This window comes from Aethalodelphis obliquidens, unplaced genomic scaffold, assembly GCF_003676395.1.
Source record: "Aethalodelphis obliquidens isolate GAN/ISIS:26980383/991018 unplaced genomic scaffold, ASM367639v1 scaffold2, whole genome shotgun sequence".
Lineage (NCBI taxonomy): Eukaryota > Metazoa > Chordata > Mammalia > Artiodactyla > Delphinidae > Aethalodelphis > Aethalodelphis obliquidens.
Genome location: NW_020837946.1, coordinates 72,695,217 through 72,713,177, shown reverse-complemented (window position 1 = coordinate 72,713,177; position 17,961 = coordinate 72,695,217). Strand labels below are relative to the sequence as shown.

The following is a 17,961-nucleotide window of genomic DNA, read 5'->3' as shown; positions in this document are numbered from 1 at the left end:
AAGTCACTCCCATCCATTCACATCTTCCCAGCTGAGACTCCAGACATCATTAGGCAGAGACAAGCCATCCTCTCTGGGCCCTGTCCAAATTCCTGAGCCAATGGATCCATATGTATAATACTACTACTACTAATAATACTGTTGTTGTTTTATGCCAATAAGTTATGGGGTGGTTTGTAAGGCAGCAATAGATTATTTTTTTAAATTAATTAATTATTTTTATTTTATTTTTGGCTGTGTTGGGTCTTTGTTGCTGCACGCGGGCTTTCTCTAGTTGCAGAGAGCAGGGGCTACGCTTCATTGTGGTGCGTGGGCTTCTCATTGCAGCGGCTTCTCTTGTTGCGGAGCATGGGCTCTAGGTGCACGGGCTTCCATAGTTGTGGCTCGTGGGCTCTAGAGTGCAGGCTCAATAGTTGTGGCACTTCTCTGCAGCATCTGGAATCTTCCCGGACCAGGGCTCGAACCCGTGTCCCCTGCAATGGCAGGTGGGTTCTTAACCACTGCACCACCAGGGAAGCCCAGCAATAGTTTATTGCAACAGGCACCATGAGAATATATATCAAGACCTACCCTGTCTAAGGAGGACCAGAAAAGACCTCTCTGAGAAAGTCACATTTGAGCATGAAGAGACATGAGGAAGAAGTAGGAGTTAGCCACAAGAATGTTCTCAGTAGAAGAAACTGTCTGTCTGAAGAGCCAGTGGAGGCAAAAAAAACCCCCTGGGGCCCTGCAGGAACTTACAGAGTGTGGTAGTCTGGAGAGAAGTGGGCAAGAGTCCAGTGGGAGATAAGAGATGAAACAGAGTCTGACCATGGCTCATTTCGTAAGCAACATTAAGGCATCTGAACTTTATCCGAAGTGTGAAGACAAACCACTGAAGGGTTTTCAGTATCAGAATGTTGTGATTGGATGTGTTTGCATAGCAGGCAAGTCTGATGTAGGGAGAAGCTGTAGCCCTAATTCAAGTGAGAGATGATAGTAGGCTGATCAGGATGGCAAAGAGGCTCAATATTGAAAAGGTGAATTCATGGTATTTACCAAGCCCTTGGCTGGGAGAGGTGGAGGTGGGGAGTGAGAGAAGGAGGAGTCCCCTGGGCTTCTGACTGAGGAGTAGGGTGAGCGGGGTGAGTCATTTACGAAAAGGAAACACTGGAAGAAGAACAGGTGGAAGGGGTGATGAGTAGCTCCATCTGGAGCATGGAAAATTTGAAGCGCCAGTGAGACATCCATGTGGCAAAGCCAGGAGACAGCTGGCTAAACATGATAGATAAGGAGGAGGGTATGGAGAGGAACTAACATTACCGAGTGTATTTTAATATGAGTGTTTTATAGATGTCATTTCCTTTAATTCTGCTAACAACCATGTGGGAGTGTTCAGAGAGGTAAGTAACTTTCCAAAGGTCACAGATACAGGAAGTGGTAACGTAGGGATTTCAGTATAGACCCTCTTACTCCATGTTCATAGTGAAAGACACATGGTACCCTTTCCCACTTAAAGAAAAATCACAATGTTGGGCAATACTCTTTGGATGTTGAAGGCAGCAAAGTCAGCATTTGGGAATGCCTCTCCATTCAGTTTAGTGGGTGACCTGAAAAGCTAGCAGTTTTGAACAGTGGCCAGAGCAAGAGAAAACTGTCCAGCTGGTCTAAGCCACAGTGCAGACAGCAATGCCATTTGGCCCTATGACACTGTGGATTCACTGGTGCACTGGTGTATTCTGGATGACCAGAATGTTCTGCAGAGCCTGCCAAAAACTTTTATAGGTCTTTGTATCAAAGAAACCCTCAGGATTCAGTGGCATGCTCATGATTTCTTTGCAAGTTATGCTTTTTCTTTTGAGAAATAGCTCTTGGCTTACTATTGGACCCTGGTAATTATTATGATAACTACTGTCAGTCAAGCAGGTACAATGTAATAGGCACTGTAGTAAGTGCTTCTATGTTTTAACTTATTTATTCCTCTCAACAACCGGGTATTATTTTTTATCTCTATTTTATAGGTATCAATTGGACTTTTGACTTTAAGACACCAGATGACAATGAGACTAGCTACTCATAATAACCTGGGTATTATCTGAGCCCCCTGGCCATAAAGCTGGGAGTGGTTTGCAGCACAGACTAATGAAACAAAGTGCATTGGGATTGAGCATGACCTGAAGACAAAAGTAATTTGCCCAAACGGGTGGCTTTTTCTCCTTCCAACTGACATCCTTCCCTCAACCCACAACTATGGCCTGTGGGACATTCTCAATGACGAACTGACTGGGGGAGAAAAAAAAATGAACCAGACACAAGCAGGGCTATCCGCTTTGGTGGATAGCCCTGCTTCGAGGTGTCCTGAGAAGTGGTAAAGAAGGGAAATTTTCATTTGAGTATAATTTTAAAAGGAACATCTCAATGTCCACTTTACCTGAGCTAAAGGGTTAGTGACTGCCACATATTACAGACTCAATAGATACTTTTTGAGTCAATGAATAAATGATGAATTAATAACATTTTGTGAAAAAAAATAACATTTTGTGGAAAATAGTTCATGGCTGGGCCAGCTGGTTAGGGACATGGAAGGAATATGACTGGAAGATTTGTGACAGGAAGACTCAGACAGATTATATGGGTGGACCTGATGGAGTTGGGTAGAAGTAACTTATGGAGGTGATTTAGAAGAATTAGGTGGAAAAGATGATGTGCTATGTGTGTATCGATCTTCTTCTCCAGAAGCCTGGCACTTGCTCAATGGGCTCATGATAAAATGCCTCCAGTGGTGCGAACAGAAACTACATGTTGCTCAACTACACGGATTTGCCCTTATGAAGACTGATCTGGCTACTGCCACTCTGAGCCCTTGACAGGGTATATAAAACACCCGGGGAATTAGCCGGTGATGGCTGGTACATTATATCACATCTGTTCTATCATGGGAAAGGCAGAAAAACAATTTGGATTTTCTCTCCTTATACACCATGTTTGCACCATCTGTGCACTCAGTATCCCACAGAATGTTGCTTCATCCTAAGGAACTCCCTTCACTCTGTAAGATGTAAGACAACAGGCTGCAGCCCATATGCTGCCATCCTTATAAAACAGAGGAATGGTCTATTGATGACTCAGATACATCATGAGCTGGGGACTAATATTTTGTGAGGTTGAGTGCTATTTTATAGGAGGTGGTTTTTCTCTGAAGTAGTGACCAATATATGGTGCTATTTCTCAGCATGGCCAGTATATGAACATAGGTGGACCAAAAAGTACAAGTGGGAATGGTGCTTTTCACTACAAACCCTAAAGACCCATTTGCAAAATTTCTGATTCCCAACCCTGAGATTCTACGCTCTGTTCACTTTAGCTTCTAATACTTCCACCAGGATGACAAAAGTAACATTGAATTAGGAGCTGATGTAAGCATTTGCCTTTGGGGGTTTATAATAACAGTAAGTAAACAGGTAGAAAAGGAGGTTACAGTGCTTGCTGGAAAAAGTGACCTATCAAAGAGAAGTAGGACTGCTATTATTTAATAGAGGCAGGGAGAAGTAGAGGGAATCCAAGGAATTCCCAGGATACTTTCCGGTATCATGTGGCCAGTGGTAAAAGTCACCCTATACAAGCCAGAATAGGTTGACCCACTAGGTAAAGAATCTCACACAACCAAGATCCTGGCTAAAAGGAAAGGACACATGTAATGCATAATAGAGAAGAAAAATTATAAATTTGAATTGTGAACTTAACCATTTACCAAAGGAAGGCATTCATCCTTGATCTGCCATATACATACACACACATACATATCTATATACATACAATGTGTATAAATATATGTGTGTATATATATATTTATTTAAACTAATTTTCTGTCTGCTTCCTTCACCTCTCTTTTCCTTACAATTTTACATGAGATATGTTTATTGGTAGTAAACTTTAAAATTTAGTTCACAGGTCATGGAATATCAAGATGGATCATGACAGACTAGAGAATGATAGGGCAAAAAGATATCACCTGTAGATATTAAATTTAGGGCTGGATGTTATAATAAATGAGACTTTGAGATGATTCCCTTTAGGAATGAGGTAAGCATGTTTTGGGTTGTAAAAGGTAAAATTACACAATGTTAGGTAGAAGGAAACTTTTGGGTAGTTTAAGTATAGAAAGAAGGGTACATGTTGATTTTGCCAGTTAAAGTTATGACTGTAAGAGACATTTTTTTTCTTTTTCTGTTTTTCTCAGCTTCTGCACCCCTTCCTCTTTTTTAAGAAATCCCCACTGTAAGCTGATGCCAGATACTTGCTTTCCCAGCCTCCTCTGCAGCTAGAGCATGAGCATCTGACCTGAGTTCAGCCCACCACAAACTTCACTTAGAAGCCAGTGATGCAAAGAAGCAAGGCCCGTGGAGATTCTGTTAAGGCCATGGTTAGTGGCAGTCGGGCAGGAATCTGAACAGAGGCACATTGCTAACAGTGATGTCCACAGTCCAGAGACAGCAGAGGAGGAGGTGCAAGCAGGGCATCTAATGGTCAGTGGTTGGACTCACTGGGATGATTCTGTAGAGGGAGTTGGGTTACTGTCTTGACTCTTTCTAATCTTCCCAGCCTCTGTTATTCCCAGCCATTTTCTGAGCTGGTTCTGTAGGTAATTCTGTAAGCTACCCAAATATCTTTCAACAAAATCTTTCTACTGCAAAATTCAACTAGAAATGATTTCTGTTGTTTGCAAACTAGAACCCTAGTTAATACAAGAGGGCTGGACTAGATGCTTTCCAAGATTCCTCCCAGCTCTAAAATTATACGACTCTATAGAACTCATATTAAAATATATAAAGTAAGAAAACAACCCTGATTGTAAACATGCTCCTTTCACTAACTAAATAATTACTTTAATATCACCTGATAGCTCTGTGTGTGTGTACACATATATATTTTTTTGCAGGAGTAGTTCTGCAAAGATAAACATCAAGTGCTTAAATCTATATTGTATCTGCCACAATAGTGGCATTTCGTGTAAGTTGCCATTACATTCCTCCCACTCCATGGCTTTATACTTCCATCACAGCTGCTAAATTTCTGCCTACCTAGCCCTGCAGCTTTATAAAATCTTCCTAAAGTTTATGCCTAAAAGTTATTTCATTACCTGAAAGTGCTTAGTAAAACTCCCGAGCTAAGGGGTAGGTGATAAAGACATCAATACCATACAAAGTGGTTGCTCCACTTTACTCAGTATTTACTCCAAATACTGTGTGGGGCGTTGGAGGACACAGCATCCCTTTGCTGCAGAAGAGGAACACAGCAAATCATCTACCGCTACGTATTAGTATAAATGCTGAATGGGAGAAAGGTAATGAAGTTTCAAAACATCCCAATGCCCAAAGAGAAACTTTCAAATATCTGTGGACCAAGATAAAAGTGTGTGTTCCTGGGGAAGAGAATATGAGATAACTTAATCTTGAAAATACCATAGAACGTAGCTCTTCTATTTGGAGTTATAGCATCTGTGATCATTTCATTGACATATACATATGAAAAAAAATAATGGTGGGCACTAAAGGGATGCAGTAATGCTCATTTTGTATTAAAAATGTATTATAAAGGGTTTCTGAATATTGCTTGCCCTCTACCAAACACATACCTGCTGACAATTCATTTTATGTCCTAAACAAGTAACTGCAACAGACAGATCAACTTGGCATATAGTAGAAATCCACTAGCTTTTTTTTTTAATGAGCAAAGAGTTCTAAAATCAAAAATCAAGCTTGTAAACATTAAAGTAAAAGCAGTCCAGGGCTTCCCTGGTGGCGCAGTGGTTGAGAGTCCGCCTGCCGATGCAGGGGACACGGGTTCATGCCCCGGTCCGGGAAGATCCCCCATGCCGCGGAGCGGCTGGCCCCGTGAGCCATGGCCACTGAGCCTGCGTGTCTGGAGCCTGCCCTCCGCAACGGGAGAGGCCACAACAGTGAGAGGCCTGCGTACCGCAAAAAAAGAAAAAAAGAAAAAAAAAAAAAGCAGCCCAAACTACTATACAAAAGGCATTCTCCAATTACCTGTGGTTTGGAAAGGGCCACAGACCTGAAGCTGGACTTGTGTAACTCAGGAGATAAATCGCCATCCGAGACCTTTAGAATGACAACTGGCTGAGCCACCCCTGCCCAGCTGGTGCTCCGTCTGCCCATGGCACAAGTTTGCTTATTCATTTTCACATTAAAGTGACACTATATATTATGCTTTGTCCATAAATTTCTTAGCCTCCCTCTGTTGATCATGCTTGCTCAGCTAAGATCCATTCAAGGAGTACTATGATTATGTCCAAATGATCTGTGTATCAATGCCCCAGTATGTGAAAACATAGACACACATATACGCACACACCATAGTCAGTTATATTACACTGATGAGCAGGTTCTACATGTTATTATTATTTTTCTTTAGACAAAATTACCTCTGTGGGTTATAAGACAGCATGTTGGCTAACAGTGGGGTCTCTTGCAGCCTTTTAAATGAATGTTAATTTGTGAAACTCTCATGGTATCGTTTAAAAAACGGAACAGTCTTTCTAGGAACTATGTTTGCTTAGTGCCTCACAGTGACCCTTGGTCGACATCATTCGGCACAACCACTTGGAATGGGGATTTGGTTGGCAGAGATTTAATGAACAAGAACGTTCCCACTAATTCGGGGGAATCTCATGCTGAGAAGCAAAAACGTAACAAATGTTTGTAAAGTTTCTGTTGAAGTCACTTTATTGAACATGCTCTTTCAAAACCTCAAGGATTAGACCACGGACCCACTTCAAATGTTCTAATGTCTTCTAATATAACATGCTGAATTTTGCATATTGTTAAGAAAAGATGAAAATACAGAGAAACATCTGGTTTTACTACTTAGAAAATGCAATAACTGACAATTCCCTGCTGTTGGCAAGCACCCAAAAACACACACTAGATTAAGAAAGCCAATTTAGTGTTAGGAAGGCAGCTGGCTCTAGTTTCTTCCTTCCAAACGGTCACCGCCATCTTCAACTTCAAATATTTGTTTTACAACATAGGAAAACTCTCTTCTTTCAGAAACAATAACTAAAAACTAGTGTTTGTTACTGCTAAACAGGAGGGGCACCCTGCTACGCATTCTCTAGGCCTTTTAGAAAACATGGAGCTGTTCCTTTGGTCACATACACGAGAATCTACGAGAACAGTGATATTGTAGATATCAAGGGAACGGGCACTGTTCAAAAAGGAATGCCCCACAAATGTTACCATGGCAAAACTGGAAGAATCTACAATGTTGCCCAGCATGCTGTTGGTATCATTGTAAACAAACAAGGGCAAGATTCTTGCCAAGAGAATTAATGTGCATATTGAGCATATTAAGCACTCTAAGAGCCGAGACAGCTTCCTGAAACATGTGAAGGAAAATGATCAGAAAAAGAAGGAAGCCAAAGAGAAAGGTACTTGGGTTTAACTGAAGTGCCAGCCTGCCTCCAACCAGAGAAGCACACTTCGTAAGAACCAACGGAAAGGAGCCTGAACTGCTGGAGCCCATTCCCGAGGAACACCCACCATGGCATGATGGGTATAAAGAAAATAAAAGACCTGGACTGTAAAGAAAAAAAAAGCAAACACATTTGCATTCAAACACACACACACACACACACACACACACCGCTTGGAGAGAAATGCAAGATTTTTCCTTACAGAGGATTCTTAGAATTGATAAACTCCCCCATGAATGTAAAGTTTCACCGACATGACTTCCCTAAACAATTTCAGTGAGGGTATAGCATTGGGCAAAGAGAAATTAGCAGCACTTCTACAAAAAGTGGAATCTTCTCAAGAATCCAATAGATGATTTGAGGCCCATACTTCAGAAAGTACGGAAAGAACTCTAGTACACTGGTTCTCAAATGTTGCTGTACTTCAGAATCTCCTGAGGATTTTCAAAAACTGCTGGGGCAGAAATCCCATTGCCAGGGATTCTGATTTAATTGGTCTGGGGCCAGACCTGGACCATCATGACTTTCGAATGCTTCCCAGGTGATTCTACTGTATCAAAGAATGGAAATCCTGTTCTTGTGTTACATTAGCATTGACCAATGAAGTGCTTAGAGCCTGTACCTTCTATTTGTTGGCTGTGCCCAGCTTCAGTTTTCTGGTTATAAAATGATATCCAGAAGAACTGCTTAGCCAAGTTAATTTGCTTTTAGAAATCTTTAAAATTACCTTCTACAGCATATAGTTTAAAACATTTTTAATATGCTAAAATTATTACGAAGGAGGTAAATGGAAAAGGCAGGCTATTTATGAAAGGCCACACTTATATCCATCCTTGTAGAAACAATAATTGGCAAATACAGAAGAAGGAAGGTATATGTTAGCTGCAAGAGAGCTGAACTGCCGAAAAGTTAGAGACTGAACATTTGAACAAGGATTTACAAAATGTCCTAATGACTAGGGGAGCCCGTGCATGGAAGGGTGATCTAATTTCTGCTCGTTTACTCTGCAAATTTCAATAGTAATGGGAAGCAATACGATGTTAAGGAAAGACAAAAAATGAGATATGACCATTACGTGTCCTTACTTTCTACTCCTCCCTGTGTGTATCTAACATAAAGAATACTTGGTAAAGAAAGTTTTGGGAGACAAGTATGTTTAAAATTACTCAAAAACAAAAGAAACATAAACATCACAGAACCATCACAGCTTACAGAGCTACACGCCACGGTTACTAGGGCTGTGCCATTGGCCCCAACAGGCCCCAGGAGGAAGGCTGTGCATTCAGAGTCCTGCTGGAAAGAAAGAAAGAACCACTGTACGTAGAAGAAGAGAGAAAGTTTAGCTTCAATCAGTGGGTGGGAAAAGAAGGCTCTGGGGAAAGCCATCAGGAGATCAAATGACAAGGAAGCAGGAAGACCAGAAAAGAGCTCTGAGTGAAGAATCAGCGAAATTAGATAATACCAGGTATAAACATTGTGGTAAAAAGCCAAGGAGAAGTATATGTTCTTATGTCTATTTTGAAGACTGCCATTTCTGTTACCTGAAAAGGGTACTCCTGTATTTGGATTCACATATTCACTTCTATACATTTCCCACTACTTCCTACTTTTCCCACCAATTTGAAGCCCACAGCCAAACAATCAATGAAAATAGAAAAGTATGTTTTATTTATTATTTTTAAAAATACTGTGGGTGTTTTCTTACTACCAGAAATTTATGCTCGTTGTGGAAATTTTGGAAAATGCAGGAATATAAAGAAGAAAATCAAAACTGTCTTTCATTTCGTTACCTGGAAACAAAAACTGTTATCATAATATAGATATTAAAGTGAAAACATTTTGAAAATATTAACCTCATCTATTTTATTTCTCCTGGATATCATGTTTTCCTTTGGCCATTCCACTAGTGTGGAAGGAGAAGTAGGTGAGGTTCTCAGATGCCAGCTTCATCACTTTCTACCCCTTAGTGAATCAACTGTAACTAGTGGGGGGTTATTAGAAACACTGAGATAGCTATGGGAGAGTCCAAGAACATGGGGCTAGTTTCCTACTTTCCTGGTAAAAAATGCTCCCCAGGGAAGCCCCGCGTTTAGCATGGCATCCTGTCCAGCATGACGTAGGAAGGGGAGGTGTTTAGAGATTACATGAGAGAACATTTGACCCCATGGTTTGTGCAAGGTTTTGCTGGAAGTATAAGCCATGTGCTGGGAAAACCAGGGCTGGCAAGACCTGAGGAGGGGACCTCAGGACCAGAGGCAATGGCAGGGTGTGTAGTCAGCAGCAGCATATATATTAACCAGCATCCTAAGGCTCAGTGGATCCAGTTATGTTACCAGCAGATTACCTGAGGACCAAGGCCTATTCCCAAAGACAAGCAATACCAAGGACAAACTGGTAAGGACAGTGAAGACCTTGAAAGATACAAGATGATGAGAAAAGCAGGGTTCAAAATTTATATAAAATATGATATCAATTCTATAAGGGAGTCAGAATCTGCAGGTAGATCAGTCATTCAACCCTCCACTGACAGGAGGCCACTAAGCTTTATTGTGCACCTCCACTGGCCAATATGGATCCACTAACCACATGAGGTTATTCTGCACTTGAAGTGTAACTAGTTCAAACTGAAATGTGCTGAAAGTGTAAAATGTACAGCAGATTTCAAAGATTTCGTGTGAAAATAAGAATGTAAACTATGTCATTAATAATTTTTATGTTGACAGCATATTGAAATAATAATGTTTCTGGATAGATCAGGTTAAATAAAATGTATTATTAAAATCAATTACACATGCTACTTTTTACATCTTTAAACGTAGATAACAGAAAATTTTAAATTACATATGTGATTCACATAATATTTTTATTGGATAGCACTGCCTTGTACCCTGGGGAGGTGGAGGGATGAGGTGAAATTGTGGAGGGTAATGAGGACCCTGAGGGGCATCAGAACCTGCAGGCTGACTAGCCATCCCACCCTTCTACTGGGGGAGGTTGTCTGACCTCCAGCAGAGTTTCTACCTTACCCCCCAAAGAGATAGAGATAATCTGAAATGAGACCATTTAGAAATGAAAGAGCCTGAGATACTTTTAATTTTAAAAGTTTCCATTTTTCTTCACTACCCTACAGGAAGGGGACTCATAAAAAAGTTGAAATCAGTTACTATTCTTCATGCATTTGGGATAATGTGAGTGAATATTTGACCTTTGTACAAATTAACGTCTTTTATAAAAATCATACTTTACATAAATTTTAAAACTTCCTTTTTTAACCATTCTGCATACATTAATATTAATCTTTTACCAACAAGAAAGGAAGCTATATTGCCTTGGCAAAACAGACTTAAAAAGTAATGCTGGGGCTTCCCTGGTAGCGCAGTGGTTGAGAGTCTGCCTGCTGATGCAGGGGACACAGGTTCGTGCCCCGGTCCGGGAGGATCCCACATGCCGCGGAGCGGCTGGGCCCGTGAGCCATGGCCGCTGAGCCTGTGCGTCCGGAGCCTGTGCTCTGCAACGGGAGAGGCCACAGCGGTGAGAGGCCCACGTACGGCAAAAAAAAAAAAAAAAAAAAAAAAAAAAGAAAAAAAAGTAATGCTGAAGTGGAATATTATTCATCAGTAAAAAGGAGAAGAATGAATGATACACGCTACCATATGGATGACCCTCAAAAACATTATGCTAAGGGAAAGAACTCAGATGCATTACATTTATATAAAATGTCTAGAAAAGGCAAATCTACTGAGTAAGAAATAGATCAGTGGTCATTTGGGGCTGGGAGTGGGATTGGGACTTAATGCAAATACGTATGAAAATCTTTTGGGGGTGAGGTAAATGATTTAAAACTGGACTATTGTGATGGTCGTACAATTATATAAATGTACTTCATCTAAGTGTAAATCACTTAATTGTACACTTAAAAGAGGGGAATTTGTGATATATGCGTTATTCTTCAATAAAGAGTTTTTTATTACGTTAAAAGTAACAGTGTTGGTAGCTTCCCATAAATCATGACGAATTTTTGCACATTTTTATGAAAAGACAGAAAATAGAAAAGTAGAAGAAACTGAAACCTACCATCAACCTTGTCTTTGGCAAGCACCCCAATATCTACCAATTTATTGTTAGGACATCAAAAGTGAAACGTAAACTATTTAAAAATTAAATAATAAAAACGTATTTCAAGCCTTGTAGAAAGTGGCCAAAGATATACAGATAATAAAAACCTATAGCCAATTGAATTTATTAGAAAATGAAAGAGATCAAAACCAAAATAACTAAAAGCTTTCAACCCAAGAGGACAGAAAAAGCTCAATAATATTCAGAATCATGTTTCTTCCTCTGTCTTCCCTCAAACACCATCCCTAGTGAAATGAATCACCATATTTTACCTGATCTAAATACTTTATAAGCATCTGTCACCTCTGCATTCCCACTGCCACTTCTTAGTTCAGACACTTTTCTCACATAGCAACTAAAGAAAATTTATAATCGGCTCCTTGGTCACTCATTTCTACTTATTCCAAAATAATTTCCAGGCCTTCACCAGAGTGGGGAAGGGGGAACTATGAAATCTTCTAAAGAACCTAAGAGAAGATTTGAACTGGAGAGCTACTCTGGAAGGATGATCCTAGACTGGAGATTAAATGTGGCATATATGTCAGCTCTCCTTAACAAAATTTCAAAATCTGTTGATTTTTTGCATTGAAATTTGATATAATAATATATTTTTGAAAAGAACAATGAGTGAACCCTTGTACTATCAGATAGCAAAACAGAATAAATAAAACGGCATGGTACTGATGTAGAAATATAAATATAGATCAGTTTTTATTTAATCTAATCAAGAGCCCATATGAATATAAAAGCACAGTTAGAAGTGTAATATATAATAAACGGTGGCATTTCAAATCAGTGCAGAAGGATGAATCATTAAATAATTGGTGTCGTGATATCTATCAGTTTAGACCAAAATATGAAAGTCAGACATTTTGCTCCAATCTTTTATGAAAAGAAATCCCAGATGGCTAAACTTTAGAAGAAACATGGATAATATATAATATTTTTAATATTGGGGCTTCTGCTTTGCAGAAAGTGATACTCAACCAGGAGTAAAAAGAGGGTATGATGTCCAGCTTTGCCTCTGCTTGTCAAGCTGTGTTCCACGGTTCAGAAGGGGCATCTTGTCTTTTCCTAATCTGTCTGCTTCCTGTAGGGGATCTATGTACTTTGCCCCTGGAAAGGGGCACCTTTTCTAATTGGCACAAAAGCCTTATATGCTAGCAGCAAACAATAAATAGTACTTAATAATAAACAGGTAATTTGTACATACATAAATCGGTTTTTTGTTTGTTTGTTTGTTTTTACACAAATGGTTGCTATAAACTGATTGTGTTCCTCCAAAATTCATATGTTGAACCCTGATGTAATGGTATTTGGAGATGAGTCCTTTGGGAAATAATTAGGTTTAGATGAGGTAATGAGGGTGGGGCCCTCATGATGGGATTAGTGCTCTATAAGAAGAGACACCAGAGAGCTTGCTGTCTCTCTTCCCACCTTCTAGGGATAAAGTAAGAAGGCAGCTGTCTACAAGCTAGGAAGAGAGTTCTTACCAGAAACAGACCATACTGGTACCTTGATCTTGGGGCTTCTAGCCGCCAGAACTGTGAGAAAATAAATCTCTGTTGTTTAAACCACCAGCCTATGGTATTTTGTTATGGCAACTGGAGCGAATACAATAGTATTATATTGTAAAATGTATTGGGTCTTTGTTGTTGTTCTTAAACTCATTTTTTATGTAGGTGTATGTAGATAGTTTGTATGTATATGTATTAAACAACTGATAACAGAGAGAACTTCTAGAGGACAGATTGCAGAGGCTAGTGATCAAGGGGCACTGTTTCCTTAACCTTAACATTTTATTTTTATTTATTTGGCTATGCCACGTGGCTTGAGAGATCTTAGTTCCCTGACCAGGGATTGAACCTGGGCCACAGCAGTGAAAGTGCCAAGTCCTAGCCCCTTGGCCACCAGGGAATTCCCAACATTTTATTTTTTATGAGTGTCCTCATTCTTACACGTTTTATTTAAAATATCTTAAACACTTAAATATTTTGAAAACAAATTATGTTAGATGGTATCTCATGTTTTAAAACGTCAATTGATAGTAATCATTATATTTAATGAATACTCACTATGTTCCTGCTGTGTGTTCTATTTAACATCTCACTTACTCCTTGTAACAATCCTATGACGTAGATACTATTTATGTCTTCATTTTACAGATGAAGAAACTGAAGCACAGAAAAGTGAAATGACTTACCCAAAGGTTACACAGCTATAAAGGATAGAGCCAGGATTCTAATGTTCACAACCTGATTCTAGAGTCTTCCACCTCAACCTCTTTGGCATGTTGAGAAAGGAAAATAGGGCATTAGGAGGCTAGTGGAAATTTTGGCAAAAACAATTTTTAAAAAGTGATGAGGGTTGGGACTTCCCTGGTGGTGCAGTGGTTAAGAATCTGCCTCCCAATGCAGGGGACATGGGTTCAAGCCCTGGTCCAGGAAGATCCCACATGCCGTGGAGCAACTAAGCCCGTGCACCACAACTAATGAGCCTGCGGTCTAGGGCTCATGAGCCACAACTACTGAGCCCACATGCCACAACTACTGAAGCCCGCGTGCCTAGAGCCCGTGCTCCACAACAAGAGAAGCCACCGCAATGAGAAGCCCACGCACTGCAATGAAGAGTAGCCCCCGCTCGCCGCAACTAGAGAAAGCCGGTACACAGCAATGAAGACCCAACACAGCCAAAAATAAATAAATAAATTAATTAATTAACCTAAAAAAAAGTGATGAGGGCAAAAGATAGCTTGTAATAGATTGAGATGGGAAATCTAATTAATAAATAAAAGGAATTGCTATATCTCTTTACTATGTTGAACTTCTTAAGATTGCCAATACTTAACCATTTGTTGACCCACAAAAATGGAATTTCCTTATGATTCAACCTGACGTATGTGCTAATTTACGAGTATTGTTTTCAAGACACTTAATCTTAGAATTAGAAAATAGAAAAAGGAAATAAACAACAGAACTTTTCAAATCCTCAAGGCTATGTGTATGTGTGTTTTTAACAGATCTGGAAATTGCTTCAAGCCTTCTTATTCTAACATGAGAAAAATGTGCCTACAGCTAAAATATCACACATGAGATTTGTGAATTGTATTTCAGTAGTAGAAAAAATACGTTTTAACCAATCAACCACATTTCTTAGCGTCAGAATGGTTACAAACAAACACAACTTCTGGTTCTTGTCAGAAGCAAAAGCTATCAGCATTTTTGCATGTTAAATTCCATCTCTCTAAATCACAAAATGAGAACTGTCCTTTCATCTACAATATCATCCAAAATTTTCTGAGAATTCTTTTCTGATATATTATCTGGATATTTTAATGGCCTTCCTCACTGATTTCCCACTGGCATGCAAGCGTTGGATTCATAATTATCTGAATCTATAACATTTCATATGAGTTGAATACACAGATCATAAACCCTTAAAAGTTGATAGCTCACTTAGCCCTCAAAAGTTATCCACTTCAATTTTACAAAGGACAAAACAGAGCCTCGTAGAGGCTGAGTCAGCTTGATAATTATTGGGACAAGAAACACACAACTGAAATGGCTCTGTAATCAAAGAAACTTCCTGGCTATGAGGGCAGATTTTACTAGAAGCATGTCTCCTAGATGCTGGGACTTCACATCTGTTCCTTTTTACCTACCCCTTTAATTCCTGTGGCTCTCTTTTGTTTCCCCAGTGTAGTTTCAGACTATCCAACCAGCCTTTTGACCCCCACATTTGCCTTGCCTTTAGTACTTAGCTGCTTGTTCCTGTCTGACCCATGGCCTGGCCTGCCTTCTGGTATCCTCCTATATCTTGGTTTGTGCTTGTTTAACTGATTTCTCACTGGTTGTTTCATCTCTTAGCCTTGAGCCCTAGGTTTGCTATATTATTGGCTTTCTTCATAATAGATTAAACTCAATTATAAATCCTGAGATACCTAGAAAATCATGTGAATTTTATCCAGAAAGTTGTTGGGAACTGCATGGCATCTGTGTGGAACCACAGATTCACTCTGCAAGCTTGGTCACTGGAGTCTGACATAATTCCCATGGGTCACAAAGGAAGCTTCCTAGATATAAGTGAACCTTGTTGTGTAAAATAGTTATGTCATCCTAAGTTATGATAAGTCTAAAATGCAATTTTTATTAGTTTAGTAGACTTCATTTTTTAGAGCAGTTTTAGGTTCACAGTGAAATTGAGCAGAAAGTATAAAGAGTTCTGTGCAATTTTTTTTTACACTGACGAACTGTAAAGAAAACTTGTGATTTATGTTATGAAATGTAAGATCTATTTTTAATTTATCTTTTGTGAAAATCTACTCAGGAGCTAGCTAAACTAGATAACTATGCCAGTTACCACTTTATTGTCTCTCAGCTCCAAATCTCCCTTCATTGTCTGCTCTATGAAAATAGAGTTGGACCCTGTAACTATTTCTTCTCTGCAGCTGGTACAATGCTTAGCCATGTCAGAAAAGGGTACAGGAGGGATGCTGAAGAAGGAAGGGGCTTTCCTTCCTAGTTCCAGTGTTTACTCCTTCTTGTTCCTGCTTCGTGGCTACCAGCAGCATGTGTGGGGGACACCCAGTGGTGTTTGTGGAGTTCAGTTGCACCCTGTGGCCAGTTTCCCATCAAATTTCAGAGGTACTCCCATGGTCAGGTTCCCACTGAGTCTTGCAGGCATAAGCATCACAATGCTTGACTTCCAGCTTCGGTCTCCTGCACGCAGGTAGGGTGTTGCCTGCTTGCCCCGTGACTAGGAACAAGTTCTGGATGAGCCCATCCAAGAACCTCTCCACCATGTGGCGGGCACCACCACACCTTCTACATTGAGGTCTGAATCCCAACCACAGAGAGGGGGGGCCCCACCTCCAAATTTGTTCCTTCCATGAGAACCCTCCCTTCAGCCCTGCAGCATTCTTTAAAGTTCTTTATCCCTTTATATAACAGAGATTTTTTTGGTTAGAATTAATAATTCTTTATCTTAAACTTTCCCTATCCTAATTACCATGTTGTCTCTGTCTCCTCACTGACCCTGACTGATGTAGTAACCTTGAGAAAAATAATTTTAATTTTTCAGTGCACTCATTCATAAAATGAGGAAACTGGATTAGTTGATCTCAAATGTCCTTTCCAGCTCTAAAACTGCGTTATTCTAGAGAATTCAGGTTTTTCCTATACCGTTGGGTACATCTTAAGTATACTAGAATGAATACCACAGAGCACAGAATAATTGCGTACTGTCTTCCTCAGCCTCAGTCGTAGTAAATGACTTTTTATCTGAATAATGGTTTCCTCCTTCTGGGTCAAAATATTAAGTCACAGCAGCAGCCAGTATTATTTCACACACACAGTGGGCAATCAAATACTATGAAATCCTCTGTGAGGATTTTTAACTAGGAAGCTCTCTGAGGAACAAAATGGAAAACTAGAGATTCATGTATGAATATGAGAGTTTAAAATACATTATAAGTATCATTTTATTCATTTATGAATATAAATATTGTAAGGACACATTAAGTATAGAAAAATGCTCCCTCTGATATTATTTATCCTAACACATTACGGAAGACTCCATTCACCTAACACATTACAGAATTCCATTACCACACAATTTAAATTTTTTCTTTTACCTTTCTCTGTCTTTTACTGACTGTTCAGCCATTAATTTCTTCAGTTCTTCCAGACGCTGAAGATCTCTCATTTCCATTTCTTGCCATTTCTGCTCTCTTTTAGCCCAGTATTTTCTTATCTATTGCATAAATATCACATAAAATTTAAATTAACAACAGGTATGTTAAAAACAAGAAACAAAGTTATAACAACATTATCCATTGTTTCATATAGCAAATATTGAGTTTAAATGACCCTTCATCTTTTTTATCTCTTAGATCTGCCTACAGTGTATTGGCAACAGAAAAAATAAGTTAAAACACAAAAATACATGTCCTGAGAAGCTGCATGTTTTAACAGTTTCTGAAGTGGAAATGTAACTTGTGCTGAGACCTAAGGTTTTAATCTATGGCTAAAATAATCGGCTTTCAGGGAACCACAATAAAAGCATGTTATTGTCTCTAAAGTATATGATCTACCTGTTACTCAAGAATATTTTTATCCTCTTATGGTAATGTAGTCTTTAACAAATATAGCATTAAACCTATTTTTACTTTAAAAGCACGAGTTTATTTATACTAATGGACAGCAGGATGTTGAAAGTTTTATGCTTCTGGGGAAGTGGCAGGAGATAGGTGGGAGGAAGGAGGAAAAGAAAAAATTAGCAGGGTTGTGATAAATAGTAGTTCTGACTCATGTGGTAACATGAAGGACAGATTTATCAGGCTCAAAAAGGTGAAAGCATTGTTCCTCACTAGGCAT

The 17,961-nt window shown here is 39.4% G+C and overlaps 1 protein-coding gene across 5 annotated transcripts in view; it reads right to left on the bottom strand.

Moving 5' to 3' along the window:
* The window catches only part of CCDC148 (coiled-coil domain containing 148), a 266,526-nt gene that overhangs the window by 31,970 nt on the left and 216,595 nt on the right, over positions 1–17,961 (bottom strand). For all 5 annotated transcript variants that reach the window (XM_027130903.1, XM_027130913.1, XM_027130922.1 and 2 more), the window contains one exon: positions 17,220–17,338. In XM_027130903.1, the coding sequence (XP_026986704.1) occupies positions 17,220–17,338 (119 nt within the window). The remainder of the gene's footprint in view (positions 1–17,219; positions 17,339–17,961) is intronic.